The sequence below is a fragment of the Paroedura picta genome, chromosome 4 (assembly GCF_049243985.1).
Source record: "Paroedura picta isolate Pp20150507F chromosome 4, Ppicta_v3.0, whole genome shotgun sequence".
NCBI lineage: Eukaryota > Metazoa > Chordata > Lepidosauria > Squamata > Gekkonidae > Paroedura > Paroedura picta.
Window position 1 is genome coordinate 127,886,982 of NC_135372.1, and position 19,854 is coordinate 127,906,835.

At 47.6% G+C, this 19,854-nt stretch overlaps 1 protein-coding gene across 6 annotated transcripts in view; it reads right to left on the reverse strand.

The window, feature by feature from the left end:
* Positions 1-1,298: 1,298 nt before the first annotated feature.
* The window catches only part of RIPOR3 (RIPOR family member 3), a 137,078-nt gene continuing 118,522 nt past the window's right edge, over positions 1,299-19,854 (reverse strand). For all 6 annotated transcript variants that reach the window (XM_077335607.1, XM_077335609.1, XM_077335610.1 and 3 more), the window contains 11 exons: positions 19,604-19,733; positions 17,848-18,453; positions 16,560-16,699; positions 14,910-15,048; positions 13,128-13,263; positions 11,160-11,321; positions 9,724-9,882; positions 8,828-9,030; positions 6,653-6,736; positions 4,060-4,150; positions 1,299-2,543 (listed from right to left, as the gene is read on the reverse strand). In XM_077335607.1, the coding sequence (XP_077191722.1) occupies positions 2,443-2,543; positions 4,060-4,150; positions 6,653-6,736; positions 8,828-9,030; positions 9,724-9,882; positions 11,160-11,321; positions 13,128-13,263; positions 14,910-15,048; positions 16,560-16,699; positions 17,848-18,453; positions 19,604-19,733 (1,951 nt within the window). In that variant the 3' untranslated portion in view covers positions 1,299-2,442. The remainder of the gene's footprint in view (positions 2,544-4,059; positions 4,151-6,652; positions 6,737-8,827; positions 9,031-9,723; positions 9,883-11,159; positions 11,322-13,127; positions 13,264-14,909; positions 15,049-16,559; positions 16,700-17,847; positions 18,454-19,603; positions 19,734-19,854) is intronic.

The window sequence follows — 19,854 nt, forward strand, 5'->3', positions numbered from 1 at the left end:
AAATCGGCAATTGCGTTGTAGCTTTCTGGAGCAGCAGCAGCCACACACTTAATGTATCATATGTATATTCGCTCGGGCACGGGTCCCTACTGAAGAACGTCTTTAGTCTGCCTTGACAGCATGAGTACGGTAATGCAATGTGACATCATTCTCACAGGCACTAAAACGGTACACTGTCGAAAGGGCCAAGTAGAACATTCTGCATGCTCTGCTTATTTTGGTGCATGGGGGGTGGGCTGTGAACACGGGAAAGATACATTACTCGAGGGGTAGTCAAAACTGCGGCCCTCCAGATGTCCATGGACTACAATTCCCATGAGCCCCAGGGGCTCATGAGAATTGTAGTCCATGGACATCTGGAGGGCCGCAGTTTGACTACCCATGCATTACTCCCTCAAAACGGCCCAGTGTGTACTGAGTATGAAGAGATCAGAGTCTGAGTTCACCACGGTGGTAGCCATTGAGTGGCTTAGAGAAATACGCATGCTGTCACCATCACCCAAAAGAGCCACAAGACGGCATGCTTTGTACAGTAGATCCTACCAAACACACACACACACACACCCCAACCATAAGTGTATAATGATGAACCAGAGTTTCATCACTCCACAATTAAAATGCCAATAACTGATTCACTTCCATGCTTCAACGAACTGTCAAGAGGAACAAAGCAAACCCTCAGAAACAGAAATCAAGAGAGCTGGAGATGGTATGTGAAAGAGCCACACATGGTACCCCTGTCATAGAGTGAGTACCACTGGTTTATACTATCTGCATCCTGTAAAGCTAGATTCAGGCGAGTAGCCATGTTGGTCAGAAGCACCAGGACAAAGTTTGACTCCAGTGGCAACTTTAAGACCCATGAAAATTTTATTCAAGGTGTAAGCTTTTGCCTGCCAGCACAAAAGCTTCTTATACCTTGAATGAAAGTTAATTGGTCTTAAGAGGGCCACTAGACTCCAAACTTTGTTCTACATACATAGAATCATAGAGTTGGAAGGGGCCTCCTGGCTCATCTAGTCCAACGCCCTACAGTATGCAGGACACTCACAACCCTATCGCTCGTCCACTGGAACCTGCCACCCCCTGGAACCTTCACAGAATCTGCAAAGTTATTCCATAACCCCGATTTTCTCTCCCATTCCAGCCACTGACCCCTTCATGGGAAGGAAGCAGCAGAAACGGGGGGGGGGGGGGGGAGGGACCCTTGCACAGCACTATCCAGGTTCCATGGCTGATAAACCAGTGCCTACACAGCAGACCTCTGAGTCCTTTGCGAAGCTGAAGAGAAACATTCGTTCTGTTACAAACGCTTTAATAAAATGTTAAAAAACAATATGTAAACCAACCCCAGCAATAAATACTGAAAAAGTACAAAGCACAAAATACTGTATGAAATATATACACTGTAAGTCAACAGCCGTGATCCAGTAGAGGGGACCTGGGCACACACTTGGAACTTTATCGTTCAGCCCCAGGGAAGATCACCAAGGGCAGCTGAGAGTATCTCTGGGCCCACAGAGTTTCTCCCATAATGCAGCAACAGCACCAAATAGTGACTTCAGACTAATTTACTGTTGTGCCTTTAGAAGTAGGCCCTTTTTTGGTCCATGAGATTGACTGAAGAAGAGTATGCCTTATTGTCTCTCTTCTTCTTTGCCTGAAGAAGGTTGCAGGTTGGTTGGCATTGATTGGCAGCTGCAGGAAGTGGGTGGTGACACACGCCGTCAAGTTGCAAACGATTTATGGTGACCCCGTAGGGCTTTGGAGGCAAGAGGCAACCAGAGGTGGCTTGCCATTGACGGCCTCTGCGTGGTGACCCAGGACTTCCTTGGTGCTCTGCCTTCCAAGAACTAAACGGGGCCAACCCGGCTGTCCTGGCCTGTCCTGGGCCTTCCAAGTCAGGGCTGGTTATAGGATTGCCAGTAAGGAAAAGTCTTTCACTCACATGGATTTCCCCTTTGTTTTCACTGCATACATTTTCCTGCCTGAGCATCAGGTACTGCTGAGAGAATCTGTAAGTAAGCCTCTCTCGGTCTCAACAGAAGCTGCCCAAATATCCTTTTCTCCACCGGGAAAGAAAACCACCTACGGAACTTCAGTGTGTCTTCTGCAGATTGTCCAAATTACTTTTATCCCGCGTTTCTCCATATGGACAGACAGCAGCGTATCGTACTAAGCCAGATATTCTGCAAACGTAACATCTGTGGTTAAACTGAAGAAAGGGAAAATGTGGCTATTTAACTGTCTAGATATGTGGTCAAGATTTTTTCTTCTTCTTCTTGACACTTGCCGGCAGTGGTAAAATCCTGAAACTCTGTTCCGTTTCTGGTATTAAACGCTGTGGTGAGCAGCTTAACAGCTGGTGCGATCTCTTCCACACATTGGAGCAGTTGATTCTAGAAGGAAGTGCAGCTTGCCTTAATGGTGAGGAAATACTGCTTAAAACACTGTGATTTCAATGTCAGCATCATGGTAAATCGTATCCCTCAGCTCACAGCAGATTTTGTCCATTTTCTCAAAAGCCAGCCGTCCTTTCTCACCTATGTGGAAAGATACAAGACAGGAAATGTAAGGCAGAGAATCACAATTTGCCATGTAAAAACCACACGTCCACAGAAACACCTCAGTAGCCTGTTGTTTCTGTAAGTGTACTGACTGGCCTCAGTGCCCTATTTGTGTGGCCCTCCAGGGGAACCGGTTGGCCACTGTGTGAAACAGGATGCTGACCTAGATGGATGCTTTAGGATGCTTTGGGCTGATCCTGCGTTGAGCAGGGGGTTGGACTAGATGGCCTGCATGGCCCCTTCCAACTCTATGATTCTATGACTGCTGGTCTAATCCAGCAGGGCTCTTCCTGCGTTCTGAGCTATTTGTCCTCTCCTACTCCAGAAGGCAGAACTAGTGGTGTATCTAATAGGCTTAAATAACAGACTGGTGTTTTTTCAGGACATTGGGATCAAATCCCTAGGGCGAGAGCAGTTCAGCAATGGGATCCGGTATCTCCAAGCAGAGGCTAGCAGCTGTCTATCAGGAATGCTCCAATTCATTATGCGGGGGGAGGGAAAGAGCAGGACAGGACAGCCTATTATATTAGACCCCTCCAAGCTCGAGGATTCTCAAGCCGACAGCAGATAAAACTCATCCGAGGAAAGTAAACCTTGTTTGTCATTTTGACATCTTGGTTCTGTCTGGCCGCCAGTTATTTGCACAGCGTGGTGTGGACTGGGGTGCAGCAGAACGCGGAGCTGGATCAGGACCAAATTTTGTTATCAGTGGAAAGGAACTTCCATTCCCCCCCCCCACACACACACACACACACACACACTTCAGCCCACTAATCTCCGTGGAATGTTGCTCCTGGATGGAAGGAGAAGAAGGTGCTGAAGGGTTATGTTGGGGGGGGTCTGCAGAAGGAAGGGGGAAATCGGTGGAGATTGTCAGTTTAGTCTGCATCCAACCCATGGAGTTAATTTGTGCATTGGACTGATGATGGAATTCTGGAGTAATGTACACTGCAGATGAGATGACTTCCACCTTTTCTGCTTCCCTCTTCTTCTGAAATGCCCGCTGAAATTCTGTTCATGGAGGACAGGGCTATGGGAGGCATTTTAGGTTGCCATAGAGGGGGGGGCAAGAAATCATCTCTACGTAGGTAGAAATCCTTCCGCCTGAGGAAAAACGAATGCTAGTTTTAAATTTGCCACCACATTAAGGATGTATCGAGCTAGAAGCAATACCTGCCTCCTTAATCCTGGGCCAAAGTCCAAAAGGAGAGTGTCTGAAAATCTACATCCCCATTCTGAGCAATGTGGGAATCGGCTCTCAGCAGATCTTTGGATGTTACACGGAAACGGAGCTGGACTTTGGATCTCCTGCTTGTGGTGTGAGATCCAAAGGAAGAAACTATGCACCTTCCTGGCAGAACAGTTTAGACTGCTGACATCATAGGACAGCAACCAATGCAGAATCTGCAGTACACACTGGGAGCAGTACATATATGGCATACATACTATTTCACTACACCCAGAATGAGCTGAGAATCATTCAGACATTTACCAAACGAGAGAGTCGTTTCTCTGGCAGTGTTCCGTACTTCCTCCGTCTCGGATAGACACAGGCTGGCAATTTGTTCTATGCTCTCGACGCCCTGTTTTACAGAAGAGAAAGGGGAGGGGAGCAGAACAGAAACCACCGTTCAATCACTGCAAACGCCCTCGTCCCCCCAACATCCCTATCAGTGTTCTTGTGTATCCAAAATAAAACAGGAGTCCAGCTGCACCTTAAAGGCAAACAGCATTAATTCCATGTCTTGTAGAAAAGCAGTCTTCCTTGATTGGCCAGGGCGTCAGTTCAAAGACTTCCTGGTTCCCAGTTGCAAGGCTTGTCCTAAAGTGACTGCGCTCCAGAAGCCCTAACTTCTCAACAGAGATTTTCCTCTTAGATTTATTCCCCCCTCCTCTACTGTCTCCAATCCTCCCCCCCCCCCCTCATTCAAGAAAAGCAAGAAAGACTCCTGCTGCGCTGGGCTCCCCTCCCTGCTCTGAGCTTCCCCAATCAAGTGCAAAACACTTTCTGTTTCAATTCGGGGGGAATGAGGAAGCCTCAAATTCAGATCTGAATTCAGCAGGATCCACAACAGAACAAACAAAGTTTACAATCAGCCCAGGACTTGCTCCTGGAAGCAAAACCGGACCAAGAGACCCTGGCACAATGCATCTACTGAAATGCACAATAAAACGCTTGCCAAGGAGACGAGCCACCACAGAAACAAAGGGCTGGAAGGTATCCCAAGGGTCCTCTAGTCCAACCCCCTGCCCAGTGAAGGAGATTGACAGCTACCTCTACCCATTCCCCCAGTGACCCCCCGCTCTGTGCCCAGATTGCCTGCCACCGCAATACATTATTAAAGGAATCAACGCAAACCAAAGCTGGATTCCCAGCTGGAGAGAGGATTTTACAGAGGATTAAAGAGGGTTACAGGCGATTGCAGAGGCCTAATCCACTAGGATCATCCACGTAAGCCCCCTCTAACAAGCATGCTCCAGTGACGCTGCTCTTTCTGCCAATGGAGCTCCCGCTGGAGCATTTACGGTTCTAAGCCCAGAAAGCTCCATGGTCCCATGTAAGAGGCTAGAAATGTTCCTTCCTGTTTCATCAAGCTCTCTGTTTGGTGGGGGAGACAAGTTCCCAAAGAGGAATTGAACACTTCGCAACCAAAAAGGAAAAATAAAATCACACCTATAGCCAGGAATGAGTTAGCCAGACAGCATTAGGGCTGATTGGTAGCTATCAGTCCCTCCCAGCAGACCGCTGCATAAGCACAGCAGAGAGTAGCAATGGCTTCCATGTGGCTAAAAGCACAACAGTTCCCATCTATGTGTGATGTCGGGCCCCTGGTCCCAGGACACTTAGTTATTTACTTTGTCTACAGTCCATTTTCCTCCCAAGTGGCTCACAACATCATTCTCTGCTTCTCCATCTTATCTTCACAACAACCCTGTGAGGTAGGCGAGGCTGAGGCTGTCCAACAAGCTTGGATGACAGAGCAAGCATTCAAACCTGAGTCTCCCTAATCCCAGCTGGATATTCTGACTATTATACCACGCTGGCCGTTGCTGACAGATGAGCAATTTGACCTCTCTAAGTGGACTACAACAGACCCCTAGGGGGCCATGAAAGCAGCACAGGCTACTGTGCCCTTTTCCAACCATGGCAGAACACGCCACACGGCACGGGGATGGCAGGGGTGTGTGGATTCCGACTGGCAGGCATAGTGATGCCACGAGCTTCTGCAGCTTGCTGGGACAGTTGCCACTGATCTCTTCAAGCAACAAGGAATGGGACTCGGAAAACTGGGGTAGGGATCAGGGGGTTCAGGTTTGTGATGGTTTTGTATTTTTATTATGTTTTCAGTGTTGTTAGCTGCTGCACAATGGTAGGTCCGGGAACAGCGGCATATAAGTATCCAATGAATGAACCAACCAACCAACGAATGAGATCTGCTTGCCGATTTGATGTTCCGATGCCCTCTCGCCCAGGGCCAGCTCCAGGTTCTGTTGGGCTTGGGGCAGAGAGTTTCTAGGGCCACCATCGGGCCTCTTGCTTGTGCCTTCCTTCCCTCTTGCCCACCCACCTGCATGCCCCTCACCTGGCTGCATGGCCTTCTCCTGCCCACTTGCAAGTCCTCCCACCAGCCAGGCTCACAGGAGCCTGACCACCTGGACCCCTTTCCCCAGCAGCAAGGGCAGCATCTGCGGCTGGAAGCACTGGTCTCTAGCAACAGAGAGGGTGGAGTAGACTAACACCAGTGGGTCCCACCCAAAACCCTGGGCCCTGGCAGCTGCCCCACTTCAGGGTATCCCTCCCCTTCCCATGAGCAGCCAACTGCTTTCCATTCCCCTCAGCTTACTCCATAAGAACAAAAGCAAAACCAGGGATTTCTATGTCCATAAGAGAGCAATTCACAGGGGAGAAGAGTGGGGTATATGTATCCCCTTTGCCTACGGGGCTTTACTTATTCATTCATTTTTATACCTTCCCGACATTTCAAAGATCCTGTTTCCGTGATGACTGCACCCTCTGCTGGCCATGTGTGAAACACAACCGACCAAGTGACATCACTTCCCCGAAAGGACTTGCAAACACTTACTCTGAGGTTTTTGAGGGCCAGGCAAGCAGCTTGCTGCAACTTGGTGTCGTCATTATTTAAGGCTTCCGTGTAAAAAAGGAGTGCCTGGAAAACACAATGAGACACCCAGTTCATGGTTAACCGTTTCTCAAAAAAGCCCCAGTGTCGAGGCTAGATCCCACTGTCCCAAAGGTCACAACCAGGTCCAGTTCCCCCCTAGCCCTAGCCTTCCGGCACCAATGAGACTGTGCTTCAGGCAGATGGAAGGAAGGGCCAAAGCAAGATAGAATGAGGACGGTGGGAAGGGGTGATGAGCACAAGTGCTGGACGGTCAGATTGTCAAACTAGAATCCGGAAGACCCACGTTTGACTCCCCCCTCTGCCCTGGGAACTTGTTCTGTGACCTGAGACCAGGCACAAATGTTTAGGCTACCTCACAGGGCGGTGGCTGTGAGGATAAAAGGGAGGCTGGGAGAACTTAGCTGCTCCTAGGGGAGCAATGTATCCAAGTAAATATATTTTCAGCTGCCCAAGCTAGAAAGAACAGCTAGAATCAAGTCCAGTGGCTCCTTAGCGAACTAGCTGCTATTTCTTGGATCCAGGATTTTATCAAGCAACCAGCCTCTATCTATGTGTTTTTATTCTGTCTTTGCTCTAAGAAACTCAGTATATCATATTGATGTCCAAAATGTCACCGGGGGGGGGGGGATTTTTGCTAGGCTCCATTCATTTTACCCAGCCTTAATTCCCTACCTCCCAGTTTCTCATTTGATTCTGTCTCTTCTGGCCCTCACCACCCAGGCCCCATAAGAGCCCTGCTAGATCCAACTAGTCCATCTAATCCAGCTTCCTGTCTCTGACACAGTGGCCAACCAACTGGAGGGCCAGCAACTGGTTAAAGAGGTTGAGGCCTTCCTCTGATGTTGTTTCCCATCGCTGATATTCAGAGGTTTATTGCCTCTGAACATGAAGGTTCCCTTTAGTCACTATTGCTAGTGATGGTTGACAGATCTATCCTCCACAGAATTCTGCATTTTGATCACTTGTTGGGTAATGAAGCATTTCCTCTTGTGTGTCTTGTATCTACTGTCCATTTGCTTCCACAGGATGCCCTCAGGTTCTAGTAAGTGGGAACAAGGAGAAAAAGTTCTCTCCATCCATTTTCCCTCTATCTTGTCCAAGAAGCAGACATTCTTGGAGAAGCTCTAATTCTTGGCTTGGCCAAAGCTCCCCCCACCCCACCCCATCTCAAAGCTAGTCTACTCTGGATCCTACTTGGGTGAATTAAGCAGGAATTACTGCCAGGAAGGCAATGGTAGCGCTTTACATGATTAAATGACATGAATGCTGTCCTCCACTGCAAGACACTCATCTCTGGTTTGGGACACCTGGTGTGCACTGTTGCACTAGGTACTGATTTGCAAGTGAAATTCTGCCTTTATTTTTGTTTATCCCATTCTTCCTCCACTCATTGTCTCCTATTCCCTCAATTTGATCCTCCAAACCAGGGGTAGCCAACCTGTGGTCCTCCAGATGTTCGTGGACTACAATTCCCATGAGCCCCTGCCAGCAAATGCTGGCAGGGGCTCTTGGGAATTGTAGTCCATGAACATCTGGAGGACCACAGGTTGACTACCCCTGGTTCAAACAGGTGTGGCTGGGTGTGGCTGAGTAAGAGTGACGTCCCAGTCAGCTTCCATGGCAAATTGGGGCTTGTGCTAGAACCACAAAAACCCAACTGGAACCACTCAGGACTTTAAAAGGTTGAGTGTCTGTATAACATCAGTTAATGACAAAATTAACCGGCCTGTGCCCAAATTATATGGCTTTTATTGTGCACAACTTTAAAGCTTTAAACATTAAAAGCATGCGTGCACAGCTCAGAGCCTATAGCTCTCCGACCTGGGGGCTGTGTATGTATGCTTTCAATTGTTAAAGTTTTAAAGTTATGCACAATTAAAGCCATATTATTTTGTAATTAACTGATGTTATACAGACACTCAACTTTTTAAAGTCCTGACTGTTTCCAGTTGGGTTTTTGTGGTTCTGTTTCCAGATTTCCCCCCCACCTTTTGTTCCCTACACGCTAGTCTGGCACTCTAACCACTGCACCACACTGGCTTTTGCCTTAGTTTCCCATATGGTATTTTGGAGTTGACTATAAAGACCTTGCCAGCAGAAGGGGCTGATGGGTACCTTTTCCCTGAAATTCCTATTGGCTGCTGCACGCCAGAGGCAGGAGGCGGCTGCTTTGCTGACGCGGTGGTTTTCATCCAGCTGCAGGAGAGCCAGGAGCCACAAGGTCTGTGGCAGGGGCACCAGCTGCCTCAGTCGCTTCCCTCTCAGCTTCTTTATTTTCTTCATCCTCCCAGGATGCTTCAAGTCCTCAATTAACAGCACTGGAAGAGGAAGAGCCACAAACGTTTGGAAAGGGAATTCCGTTCCCGTCTTCCCTCACCTGGGCTTCTGGTGGCCAAACCCCCAGTGGAGGTGGGAGTCTACCACGGCCAGGCCCAGACCCCCAGTTGGCCAGCAGGGGAACTTACAAGTAGAAAGAGGAAGAAGAATGGGTTTTTAATCCCCGCTTTTCACCACCTGAAGGAGTCTCAGGGCAGCTTACAATCGCCTTCCCTTGCTTTCCCCATAACAGATACCTTGTGAGGTAGGTGAGGTTGAGAGAGCTCTGGAAGAGCAGCTCTAACAGGACTGTGACCCTGAATGGTGCTTTTTAAGAAGTTAGAACTACAGGCACTTCTGAACCTTTGAAGCTACCTTAGATGGAGTCAGATGGACCAGTTCAGATATAATGCCCAAAAAAAAAGAAAAGAAAAGAAACAGCTGTTTTGTGAACACCCTGACCAAAATAGTCCAGGTGAACCCACTCTTATCATATCACAGAAGCTAAGCAGGGTTGGTCCTGGTTAGTACTTGGGAGACCACCAAGGAAGTCCAGAGCTGCCATCCTAGAGGCAGGTAATGACACCCATCCAGCCACCCAACGTTTCAACACAAAGAAGAAGGTGTCTGTCAACCCAACTTGTATTTGCCCCAGCATCCCCAACCAAATCATAAATCTAGCCCCACCCACTTACCTTCTTTAGCGAATCTGGCCAAATATTTTTCCAAATCCCTCACATTGTGTTTCTCCAGGTAGCTGTAAAACTGGAATAACGTCACGGATTCAGGTGGGAGATTTTCTGGAGGAAATAACAGGCTCCCGCCAACTATCTGCTCCAGGAAAGTCTGCAACACTGAAGGAGAATGCAGAGAAGTCTAAGTTTAATGGAAGAGTTATTTTAAAAATGAGCTTTTTAAAAGCAAAGATTGCATTTAGAGAATGCTTACGACTTGATTGGTTCACACAAACAAGAGATGTTTCCTATATTCAAATGCATTATTTGCCAGAACCTACAGTGACAACCCAAACAAGTCGGCTCTTTGCACAGGAACCAACGCTGCATCTGCGGTGCCCCCAAGGGATCCCAGCCTCCCTCCCCCACACTTTCTGGAGTGCCCCAGAGGGACAATCCAGAGCAAATGGGATGACATTAATTCAAAAGAAATTTCGTCTCAACATCCGGAAGAAGTTCCTTACAGTCAGAGCGGTTCCTCAGTGGAACAGGCTTCCTCGGGAGGTGGTGGGTTCTCCATCTTTGGAAATTTTTAACCAGAGGCTGGAGAGCCATCTGACGGAGAGGCTGATTCTGTGAAGGCTCAAGGGGGTGGCAGGTTACAGTAGATGAGCGATTGGGATGTGAATGTCCTGCATAGTGCAGGGGTTGGACTAGATGGCCCATGATGTCCCTTCCAACTCTATAATTCTATGATTCTATAAGTAGCGATACTTATCATGGGCATCTCACTTGCAGGGTGGCCAGCTTTTCTCCCTCCCTGCTCACTGTCCAGAAATGGTAGGAAGGAGGGGGAGGGGCGGGCAGGAAAGCCTCACAATTGGCTCTTAGTGGGGGAGTGCTGTCTCACTATTGGATCTATATGCCCCTGAGGGCCAATTGAGGCCAGTTTTACCCAGTGCGTCATCTGTACACAAACCAGACATTATTAGGGCTAAAGATATATGAAAATGCTTGATACATGTCAGTATGAACACAGAAAACTCAGCGGACAGTTCACATATACTAGAGCTGTTCACATGTACATGGAAAATAAGTGTGATTCCTAATTTGTGCACTTTTCAGGAGTTCCTTGGGTTGCATGCACTCCCAATATACACATCTGGGAGGTTTCTGTGACCGTAACACTGGATTAGTACTATCATTGCATAAAGAAAATAAGCACCAACTGGTCCCTTGTCAGTGGATAGTTTAAGTATTCCGCACACCTTTGGATCTGGCCAGGTCTAAAGCCACTGCCAAACGACAGGAAATTCCTGCTAGTCTGAACTTGTTTTCTGAGCAATTCTGTTATGTCTACAGCAAGCCCCACGTCCATTTTAAAAATAAACAGGGGACAATCTCAGTCCAGTGCAATAATACCGTCCAATGTCTTTTGTGCTGGAGCAGCCAAGTACCTTTTTCTAGGTGTCCCGGATACTTCTCCTTTGTTCTAAACATCAAGATGTATTTCAGTGGGTTCCAAAATCTCTCCACCGGACAGAGCAAGATGCTTCCCCGCTCAGTACACTCACTCCAGATCTTCAGACAATGCTTCTGTTTTTTAGCTTTCCGGATAACTGTGGAAGATAGATTTTTTTTTATAAGTCAGCAAAGGTCCTCTTCAGTGGAAAGTGAAATACCAGATGGGATGGCTGAGATGGAGCCAATGCAGTTCTGTGGCTCTGCAAACACACATATGCACAGAGGGGGGAATGTTTTGGTGGCTGCCCAATTATGCCATTTGCATGTTCCTATATCCTGTTGTGGTGCAGAGTGGTAAGCGGAAGAAATGCTGTCTGAAGCTGTCTGCCCGTGAGGCTGGGAGTTCGATCCCAGCAGCCGGTTCAAGGTTGACTCAGCCTTCCATCCTTCCGAACTCGGAAAAATGAGTACCCAGCTTGCTGGGGGGTAAACGGTAATGACTGAGGAAGGCACTGCCTGTATTGAATCCGCCATGAAAACGCTAGAGGGCGTCACCCCAAGGGTCAGACATGACTCGGTGCTTGCACAGGGGATACCTTTACCTTCATATCCTGAAAGAGTTTGATCCAAAGGCCTACTTACGAGTCATGAGTCTCAAATGACTTCAATGAGACAGAATTTTACGTCAGAAAACAACAGATCGATTGTCCACTGTTTCCTTTCTGTTTTGCACCCAAGGAAGAGGTAGGAGGCTATCTGAAGGGGTCATTGATGGGAGGCAGGCTTAGGCAATGGAGGATTTCTTCACCAGTTAAATGGATTATCCTCTGCTGTAAGATGCCAAAAGAAATAAGCTGGCCTCCTCTAAAGGAGCTTGCTTCCAGCCTGCTCTTACCTTTCCCATCCCATGAGGTACTCTCCACTGGGTCTGGCCTCCCTGTCTATGCCCCCCCCACTATGTAGGGATGGGTCTCACCCTGCCTCCTTTACTAACACCACCACTCTGGGATCCTTCAAGCCTGGCTGAGGCCTGGGCAGATTGCTGGACTGCTTCTTTGGCTCAGCAGCTTCTAGCAAGCCCAGCTGTCCTTGCCCTCTTTGGGTGGCTTTCCTGCCTTCATGTGCTTCTGCCTTCTTGGCAGGCAAGACTCTTCCAGCTACAGCTGGCCCCAGGATGCCTCTGACCAAGTTGACAAGTATGCTGCCTCCAGACAGATAACTAGATTATGATTTGGATGAACGGATCATTTTCTACATGGATTGATGAGTTTTTGGGGAATGGATTGATGGATTATGGGGAATGGCCAGAGATAATCCTGCATAAGGTTGCCCCTTATGGGGTGGGGAATGCCTGAAATTCAGGGGTGAAGACTGGGAGGGTGGAGTTTCAGGAGGACAGAGATCCTTATAGTTAGAGCAGTTTCTCAGTGGAATAGGCTTCCTCGGGAGGTGGTGGATTCACCATCTTTGGAAATTTTTAAACAGCGGCTGGATAGCCATCTGACAAAGAGGCTGATTCTGTGAAGGTTCAAGGGGATGGCAAGTTACAGTGGATGAGCAATTGGGATGTGAGTGTCCTGCATAGTGCAGGGGGTTGGACTAGATGACCCAGGAGGTCCCTTCCATCCCTTCTATGATACTATGATTCAGCTGGGTATGACACCATACAACCCATGCTCCAAAAGAGCCATTTTCTCCAGGAGAACTGATCTCCATAGACTGGAAATGGGCTGCAGTTCCAGGAGCTGCCCAAGCCCCACCCGGAGCTTAGGAAGCGATCCTGTGCATGGCAAAAGATATCCACTTGAAGCACTTAATTGAGACCAATTTTCTTTTTGAGATCTTTTGCCTGGCTTCCTAATCTCCAATTTACCATGTTGCAAATTTCTTGCAGTGTTTCCACCCGGCGGCTGACATCCCTAGTTCCTCCCACCTCCGGTTTCACGCGGCACATGACTTACTCTCTTCCACCGAGGTCAAGTTCCGTGGGACGGGAGCAGCCAGAGCGGAGATGATTTCCAGCACACGTTTCTGTCGTGACACCTCTTCCAAAAGGCTCCTCTGGACAATCGGAGCTAAGTTTGGTGCAACGAGTTTCTGGAGGGCAAGGGAATAGAAACGATACTCCTGCTTAGTGTCTCAGGACTTGCCAAGCTTTGCTGGACACGATCCAGAGGTTCCCATAGGGCCAGCGGGGAGAACACCTGCCTCCTGTCTCCCTGACGGAACGCATATTGTCAGCGGCGCCCCGACAGCTGTGAGCTAATTGCATTGAGTGACCCCTGGTTAGGAATAAAACTACTTCCTTCCTTTTGAAATCGCTACATGCTGATAACTCACTGCCAAAATTACAGACGCGGAAAAATGCAAACAGACAATAGAATGCGGCTGTTCTTGCACAGCACGCTAGAGGCCGATCCATATGTTACAATCCCAGGACAAGCGGTATCGGGAAAAGGCGCACACGTAGCAGCAACCTACAGGGGACCTGGAACACCTGCAAACGTCCGGACATTCAGTTGGGGCTCTCCTCCACACCAGTAGGTGTGGGTACAACCAATCTGATCCTAACTGGTACACCAGACAAATATACTTATCAGTGAACCACAAATATCCGGAGCTCCCAACAAATAATAAATACATGGAGTAGCCTCATAATATCTGAAGCAGTGCTAAAATGACTTCGGGAGGATGCCTGGAGGAGGAGGAGGAGGAGGAGAAGGAGGAGGAGGAGAGTTGGTTTTTATACCCTGCTTTTCTCTGCCAGAAGAACTCTCAAAGCACCTTACAGTCGCCTTCCCTTCCTCTCCCCACAACAGGCAACCTGTGAGGTAGGTGAGGCTGAGAAAGCTCAAAGAGAGACTGCTCTGTGAGAACAGTACTATCAGGACTGTGACTAGCCCAAGGTCACCAAGCTGGCTCTGTGTGGAGGAGCAGGGAATCAAACCCGGCTGGCCAGATTAGGAGCTGCCACTCTTAACCACTTTACCAAGCTGGAGGGAAGCTGGCAGAGTAGAGCCCGGTCACATCACATCTCAGCAGCTAAGCAAGGACAGCCCTGGTGTCTTGGAGGGGAGACCACCAAGGAAGACTCTGCAGAGGAAGGTAATTGCAAACCACCTCTCACTTGCCTTGAAAGCCTTTGCTGGGGTTGCCAGAAGTCATGGCCAAAAAGGAGGCCCTACAGATCTAAGCCATGGCTTTCCCTCTCTCTGGATTCCTGCTGTCAGGCACAGAAACCTAACAAGAAAAGCCTGATACTTTCCCCTCAAGATACATCAGGCACACAGAACAGTTCGGATCCCACGATTCACAGATGCCCTTTCTGGACCAGGCTGCATGTGTGAATGCTAAGCTGGGAGTGGAGAGGGAGAATCTTGTAAGCATAGGCAACAGCCCTAAATCAGGGGCTGAAAGTATACGGCTATAGAGCCAAATGTAGCTCAGCACAGAACGAAATCTGGCTCTTTAAAAAAAGAAAACAGAATCTTAACTTAATATATAATAATAATATATCATATAGTAATAAAAGAATAACTGGTATGTGAAAAGGAAGGTGGGCAGACTCAAGGGCTTCTTAGAGCTGTTCTACTGTTTCCAGTAATCGAAGTGCAGAGCATGCACCTATTTCTTCCAGGGCTCTAAAACGACACTGCAAGGTGCCCTCTGTATATCTAGCACCAACGGGGCTGCCAGGCCTCATTCTATGAGAAGAAAACTCATTGAAAGGTGCTTTTACCCACCTGCAGAAGAGCTTTGCAGAACTGCAGATGAACATCTAGAAGTGTGTCTAGGTCATCGCTGCCTGTGGTTAACTCTTCGTTTTCTGCTTTAGTATCATAGCTCAGGGAATGAAATGTGCCATCGTTGTAAGTACTGGTGCTAAGAGAGAAAACGTATATATATATAAAAATAGTGAATAGCACAATAAGCAGAGCAAGATCAGCAGCAAATAAAGGGTTGGATCTGATGAACAAGTTCCACCCATGCCAGATCTCTTCTGCCACGGAGCTTGCTTCTCCTGCTGCTGGCACATCTGTTTGTGCAAAGCCTAGATTTTCTATGAACAGAAGTGCTGGCAGGAAAGGACATGAGCTCAGCCACAGAAGCTGTCTGGTGCAAATCAGATGCTGGGATCCCAGCCTATAAATAAGTAAGTAAGCCAAATTTCTAACTTCCTTTACATTTAGATAGACAACAAACACGAATGGCATTCAGATATCGGACAAAAATTCCAATTCATTGGTAATAAGAGCTAATCTGGTTTATTTGGGGGCTCCTTATTCACTCCCCTAGAGCCTCTTGTGGTGCAGAGTGGCAAGGCAGCCGTCTGAAAGCTTTGCCCATGAGGCTGGGAGTTCAGTCCCAGCAGCCGGCTCAAGGTTGACTCAGCCTTCTATCCTTCCGAGGTGGGTAAAATGAGTACCCAGCTTGCTTGCTGGGGGGTAAATGGTAATGACTGGGGAAGGCACTTGCAAACCACCCCATATTGAGTCTGCCATGAAAACGCCAGAGGGCGTCACCCCAAGGGTCAGACATGACTCGGTGCTTGCACAGGGGATACCTTTACCTTTACCCATTATTCACTCCCCTAGACTCTTACACATGGATCCCAAATGAATAGCTTCCTAGTTGAGCAATCCTGCAATCTAATTACAATTTGTTGTGACATCCAAATAGTAGTGCTCTAACAAATTTGCAGTTTTCTGCTTTTCTACAGACAAGAGATTCTACAGCAGAATTAAAGGGATTCTAACGGAGAATGAAATCCTGCTTTAGAGCCCTGCAGTGTAGAACGGGAGAAATGACAATAAGAAGATGTCTAGCTATGGCGACAAATTGCACTTCCTTTCTGCAAAACAATGTCTACAAATATTCAAGGTTTACAAATAAAGTCTACCGGCTGCAAGCAGCATTTTTGTGGTGTGCAATTAGGCCTCCGTGAGAAACAGGGCCTTTTCTGTTCTGGCCCCTGTGAATTGGGGAGCCCTCCTACATGCAGTCCCTTCTATATGCAGTCCCAAGTTACAACTTCCTTATTTTCAAAAAGCATTTCCTCACTAGGGCTTATTCTGCAGACGTTGGTTGGCTAATGCACTTTACAGTCCTTTTGCAGCTGGATTTTTCCTGTGCAGAAACAGACAATCTGTTTCTAAAGTGCGCTGAAAGTGCATGATCCAATGTGTGCAGAATAGGACCTGGTCTTCTTACCTTGCTCTCTGCATTATGCCATTAGTCTTGCATTGAGTAACCAGATTTAATACGGCCCTAACAAGATAATGCAGACCAGGAAGGTAAAAAGGCCAGATGCAGCAAGCAAAAGCAGGATTTTTGCATATCATGAAGTCTTCCTCATTGGCAAGCCATTTAGTCTCCTCCCTAGAAGAACCCACCTGACACTGCAGGTCCTTAAACTCCCAAAGGACGACAGCTCATCCGCACTGTAGTCAGCATTGAGGAAGTCAAAACTTTCCAGCACGGTCTCAACCATCAAGCTCTCCACCGACGAATGTTTCAGATGGTACTTTTTGGGCTGTTGGTAAACATAAAGTGAGCTAGGATTTCCCTGGTAGATAGAAACTAATCCATATGGCTGCAGCGCCATCAAAAACATTTAGGATATTAGATCTAGACACTTCGGAAAGGAAGTTGTTGTTGTTTTTCTCCCTTGGTTATTTTCATACTCAGAATTAGGATGTAAGGGAGGGTCTTTATTTGGCCACTGGAAAGATAGCTGTTTCACGAATATCCCAAGGCTGTTCAGTACGCAGCTTGTGATCTCACCATTTTTAAATTGCGATGCGGTAAATCCAGAGCCTTGGGCAGTGGCTTTACACATTGACTACTAGTTGATCCTTTTAACTGAAAATGCCAGGGATTGAACCTGGGACCTTCTACACGGGGCTGCCTGTCTGAATATGTCCCCCAGAGAACACCGTGGTTGGCCACGGCCAACCAATTAGCAGTCTCCAACCCCAAAGTAGTGCAACTGGCCTTGACCAGGTCAGGGCCTTTTTTGGCCCTGGCCCCTGCCTGATGAATCACGCTCCTGGGGAACATCAGGACTCTGATGGACATGACAGGCTCCCTCAGGGCCTGTAAGATGGAGCTGTTCCATCAGGCGTGTGATGGACCGTTTACGCACTGGAGGTTTCATGCCGGGCTGTAGACTGGAGTTTTAGTCGTGGCAGGTTGCCCCACCCCTTCTTGCACCCACAGGGGGGAGTATTGGGTCCAGTGCACCTCATCCGCCCCCGATCTGTGCTCCTGCACAGGAGCTGGGGCAATGAAGTTCCCAGTGCATAAACAGTCATCGTAAAGGCTAATATGCCCAGAAGAATGAGAACATCACATGGGCTTCCCTGGCTGATTTTGGGTCCCTCCCCAGCTAAGGAGATGACTAATATTGATCCTATTTAAAATTAGCTTAAACAACAATTGTGTTGCCAGTTTTTATTGCGTTTCAATGTTTTTAATGTACTAATGTATTTAATGTATTCATAGTATGGTTTTATTAAATCTCTGCTGTAAGCCACCTGGAGATGACTGGTTCAATAGGCATATAAATATAAATAAATCCATTTAAAAAAAAATTTAAAAATGCTAAAGTAGATAAAACCATTCCCATCATCTCTGAGAACAGAAGAAACAAAGAATAGCAAGAGCAAAACATAACATCACCTTTAATTTGTCCCGGATACAGAAAACCTGGTATTCCAATTCATCCAGTTGGGCGGGGCCAGGATGCCTTGATTTCAGCAAATGCAATAATGCCTGCACAGTTTTCTCAATTGATCTGATGCTTCTGCCATCTGGGCTGGCATCAGTACTGCCTTTCAAACCTCTCTGACCAGCAAAGAGGGCTTGTCCTTCTTGTGCTGCTGGGTGGCTCCAGTTGAAGGTGAAGGATTGGCTCACACCTTCCTGCTGATCCAGAGGAGCAGATGGGATAGAAGAGTCAGCATGAGGGGTTTCCTGTAGGATGTCCAGAGTCCTGCGGCTGAAAGGCTGGAACCGCAAAACATCTTGTTGCTCTCTTTCCACACAAGCGTCCCTTAGGGTAGCCAATGACAAAGTCCTTTGATTTGAAGGTGGAGTTTCATTCCTGCTCTCTGAACTTTTCTGGTCCTCAGAGCTGAAGGAGCTGCCTTCAGTGGTGTCAGTGAAGCTATGGCTCATGTTCCTCAAACGCATGTTAAAATCACAGTCGGCCAAGTAGCTCAGGAGACAAGGATCTTGGGTCTCATCCCCAATGTCTACCTGTTTTTTCCCCTGCTGTAAAACAGACTAAGACAAATACAAGCAAGCAGAAAGGTAAATATTCCTCAGTATGGCTTTCATATCGTATATCTCCTGAAAACTGCTCCAAATGTTAGACATGGCCATTGGCACACTATGGGTTGGATCCAAGCACTCAAGGATCTTACCTACCCTCCTTTCACCCCAAGCAATTTTCAGGAAAGTTTATTTGCAAGATTGAGTGACTCGCGCATCCTGATACTCATGTGGTCAGATGGCTGTACCAGAGATGGAGAAAGGGAGAAATTGCTGTTTCCTTTCTTGTCCAAAAGTGGAGCTCCATTCAAGCAAGGGGCATAAAGGTTAATCCTTCCCACTTACAACCATCCAACTGACCTGCAGAATAAACTTTCCCACAATCAGAAATTACTTGGGAAAGGAAGGGCAGAGAAGATCCTAGACCAGGGGTGGGCAAACTATGGCCCTCCAGATGTCCATGGACTACAATTCCCATTCACTGGCAGGGGATCATGGTAATTGTAGTCCATGGACATCTGGAGGGCCACAGTTTGTCCACCCCTGCCCTATACCATCTATGCTTTCTAGTGCAAGTCATGGAATACAAGCCTATGTCACACACAAAGATTCTGACCTGTAAAGATTCTGACCATGAATTTGGAGGACTGGATCTTCACTCTTAGACAATATGCCCTCTGCTTAGTATTCTATGCAAGAGATAACAAAGTTCAGATACCTTTCATACTGCAGCTTAGCAATGCTCTACTACTATGACCTGCCAACATCATAGGAATGTTGATTCTATGAACTTGTGAGATTGTGACAAGGGATTGGGTCAGTGTTTTGCTCCTATGGCCCTTTCTTGCATGCTCAGGGAATGCTGATTGCCACTTTGTGGTCAAGAGGCAAATTTCTTCCAGGTCAGACTGGATTGGGGAGTGGGGGTGTCATCATCTGGACATGGAATTGGGGCAACTGAGGGTGGGCATATAATTGTGAGTTTCCTGCATTCTGCAGGGGGTTGGACTACCTGATCCTGGAGATCCCATCCAACTCTATGATTCTATGTACTTCAGACATTTCAATAGGTTTTATCCCTGTCCAATGCATAACAGATCATACAAGGAGCTACAGTTTAAGGCTCCAGCAGAGAAGCCGTTCTTACCCCAACCCGACTTACAAGATAGTATTTCTCTCGAAAGCTGGGGGTGTTTGGTGGAGTCCAGCTGTATATGGAGTTCTTTCTGCTCCCCACAGAAAACTTGGCAGTAGATCCAGGAGACAAAATTAGGTTTTCGGTATCGAAAGGACTGTGAAGAACAAAATTTGCTTAGAAATCGGGACCCATTAAAGGCCATTGCACTGATGCATTCCTACACAGAGCATCACTCAAGCATTCTGTGTTATGTCACCTACTGTGTGGAATGACCT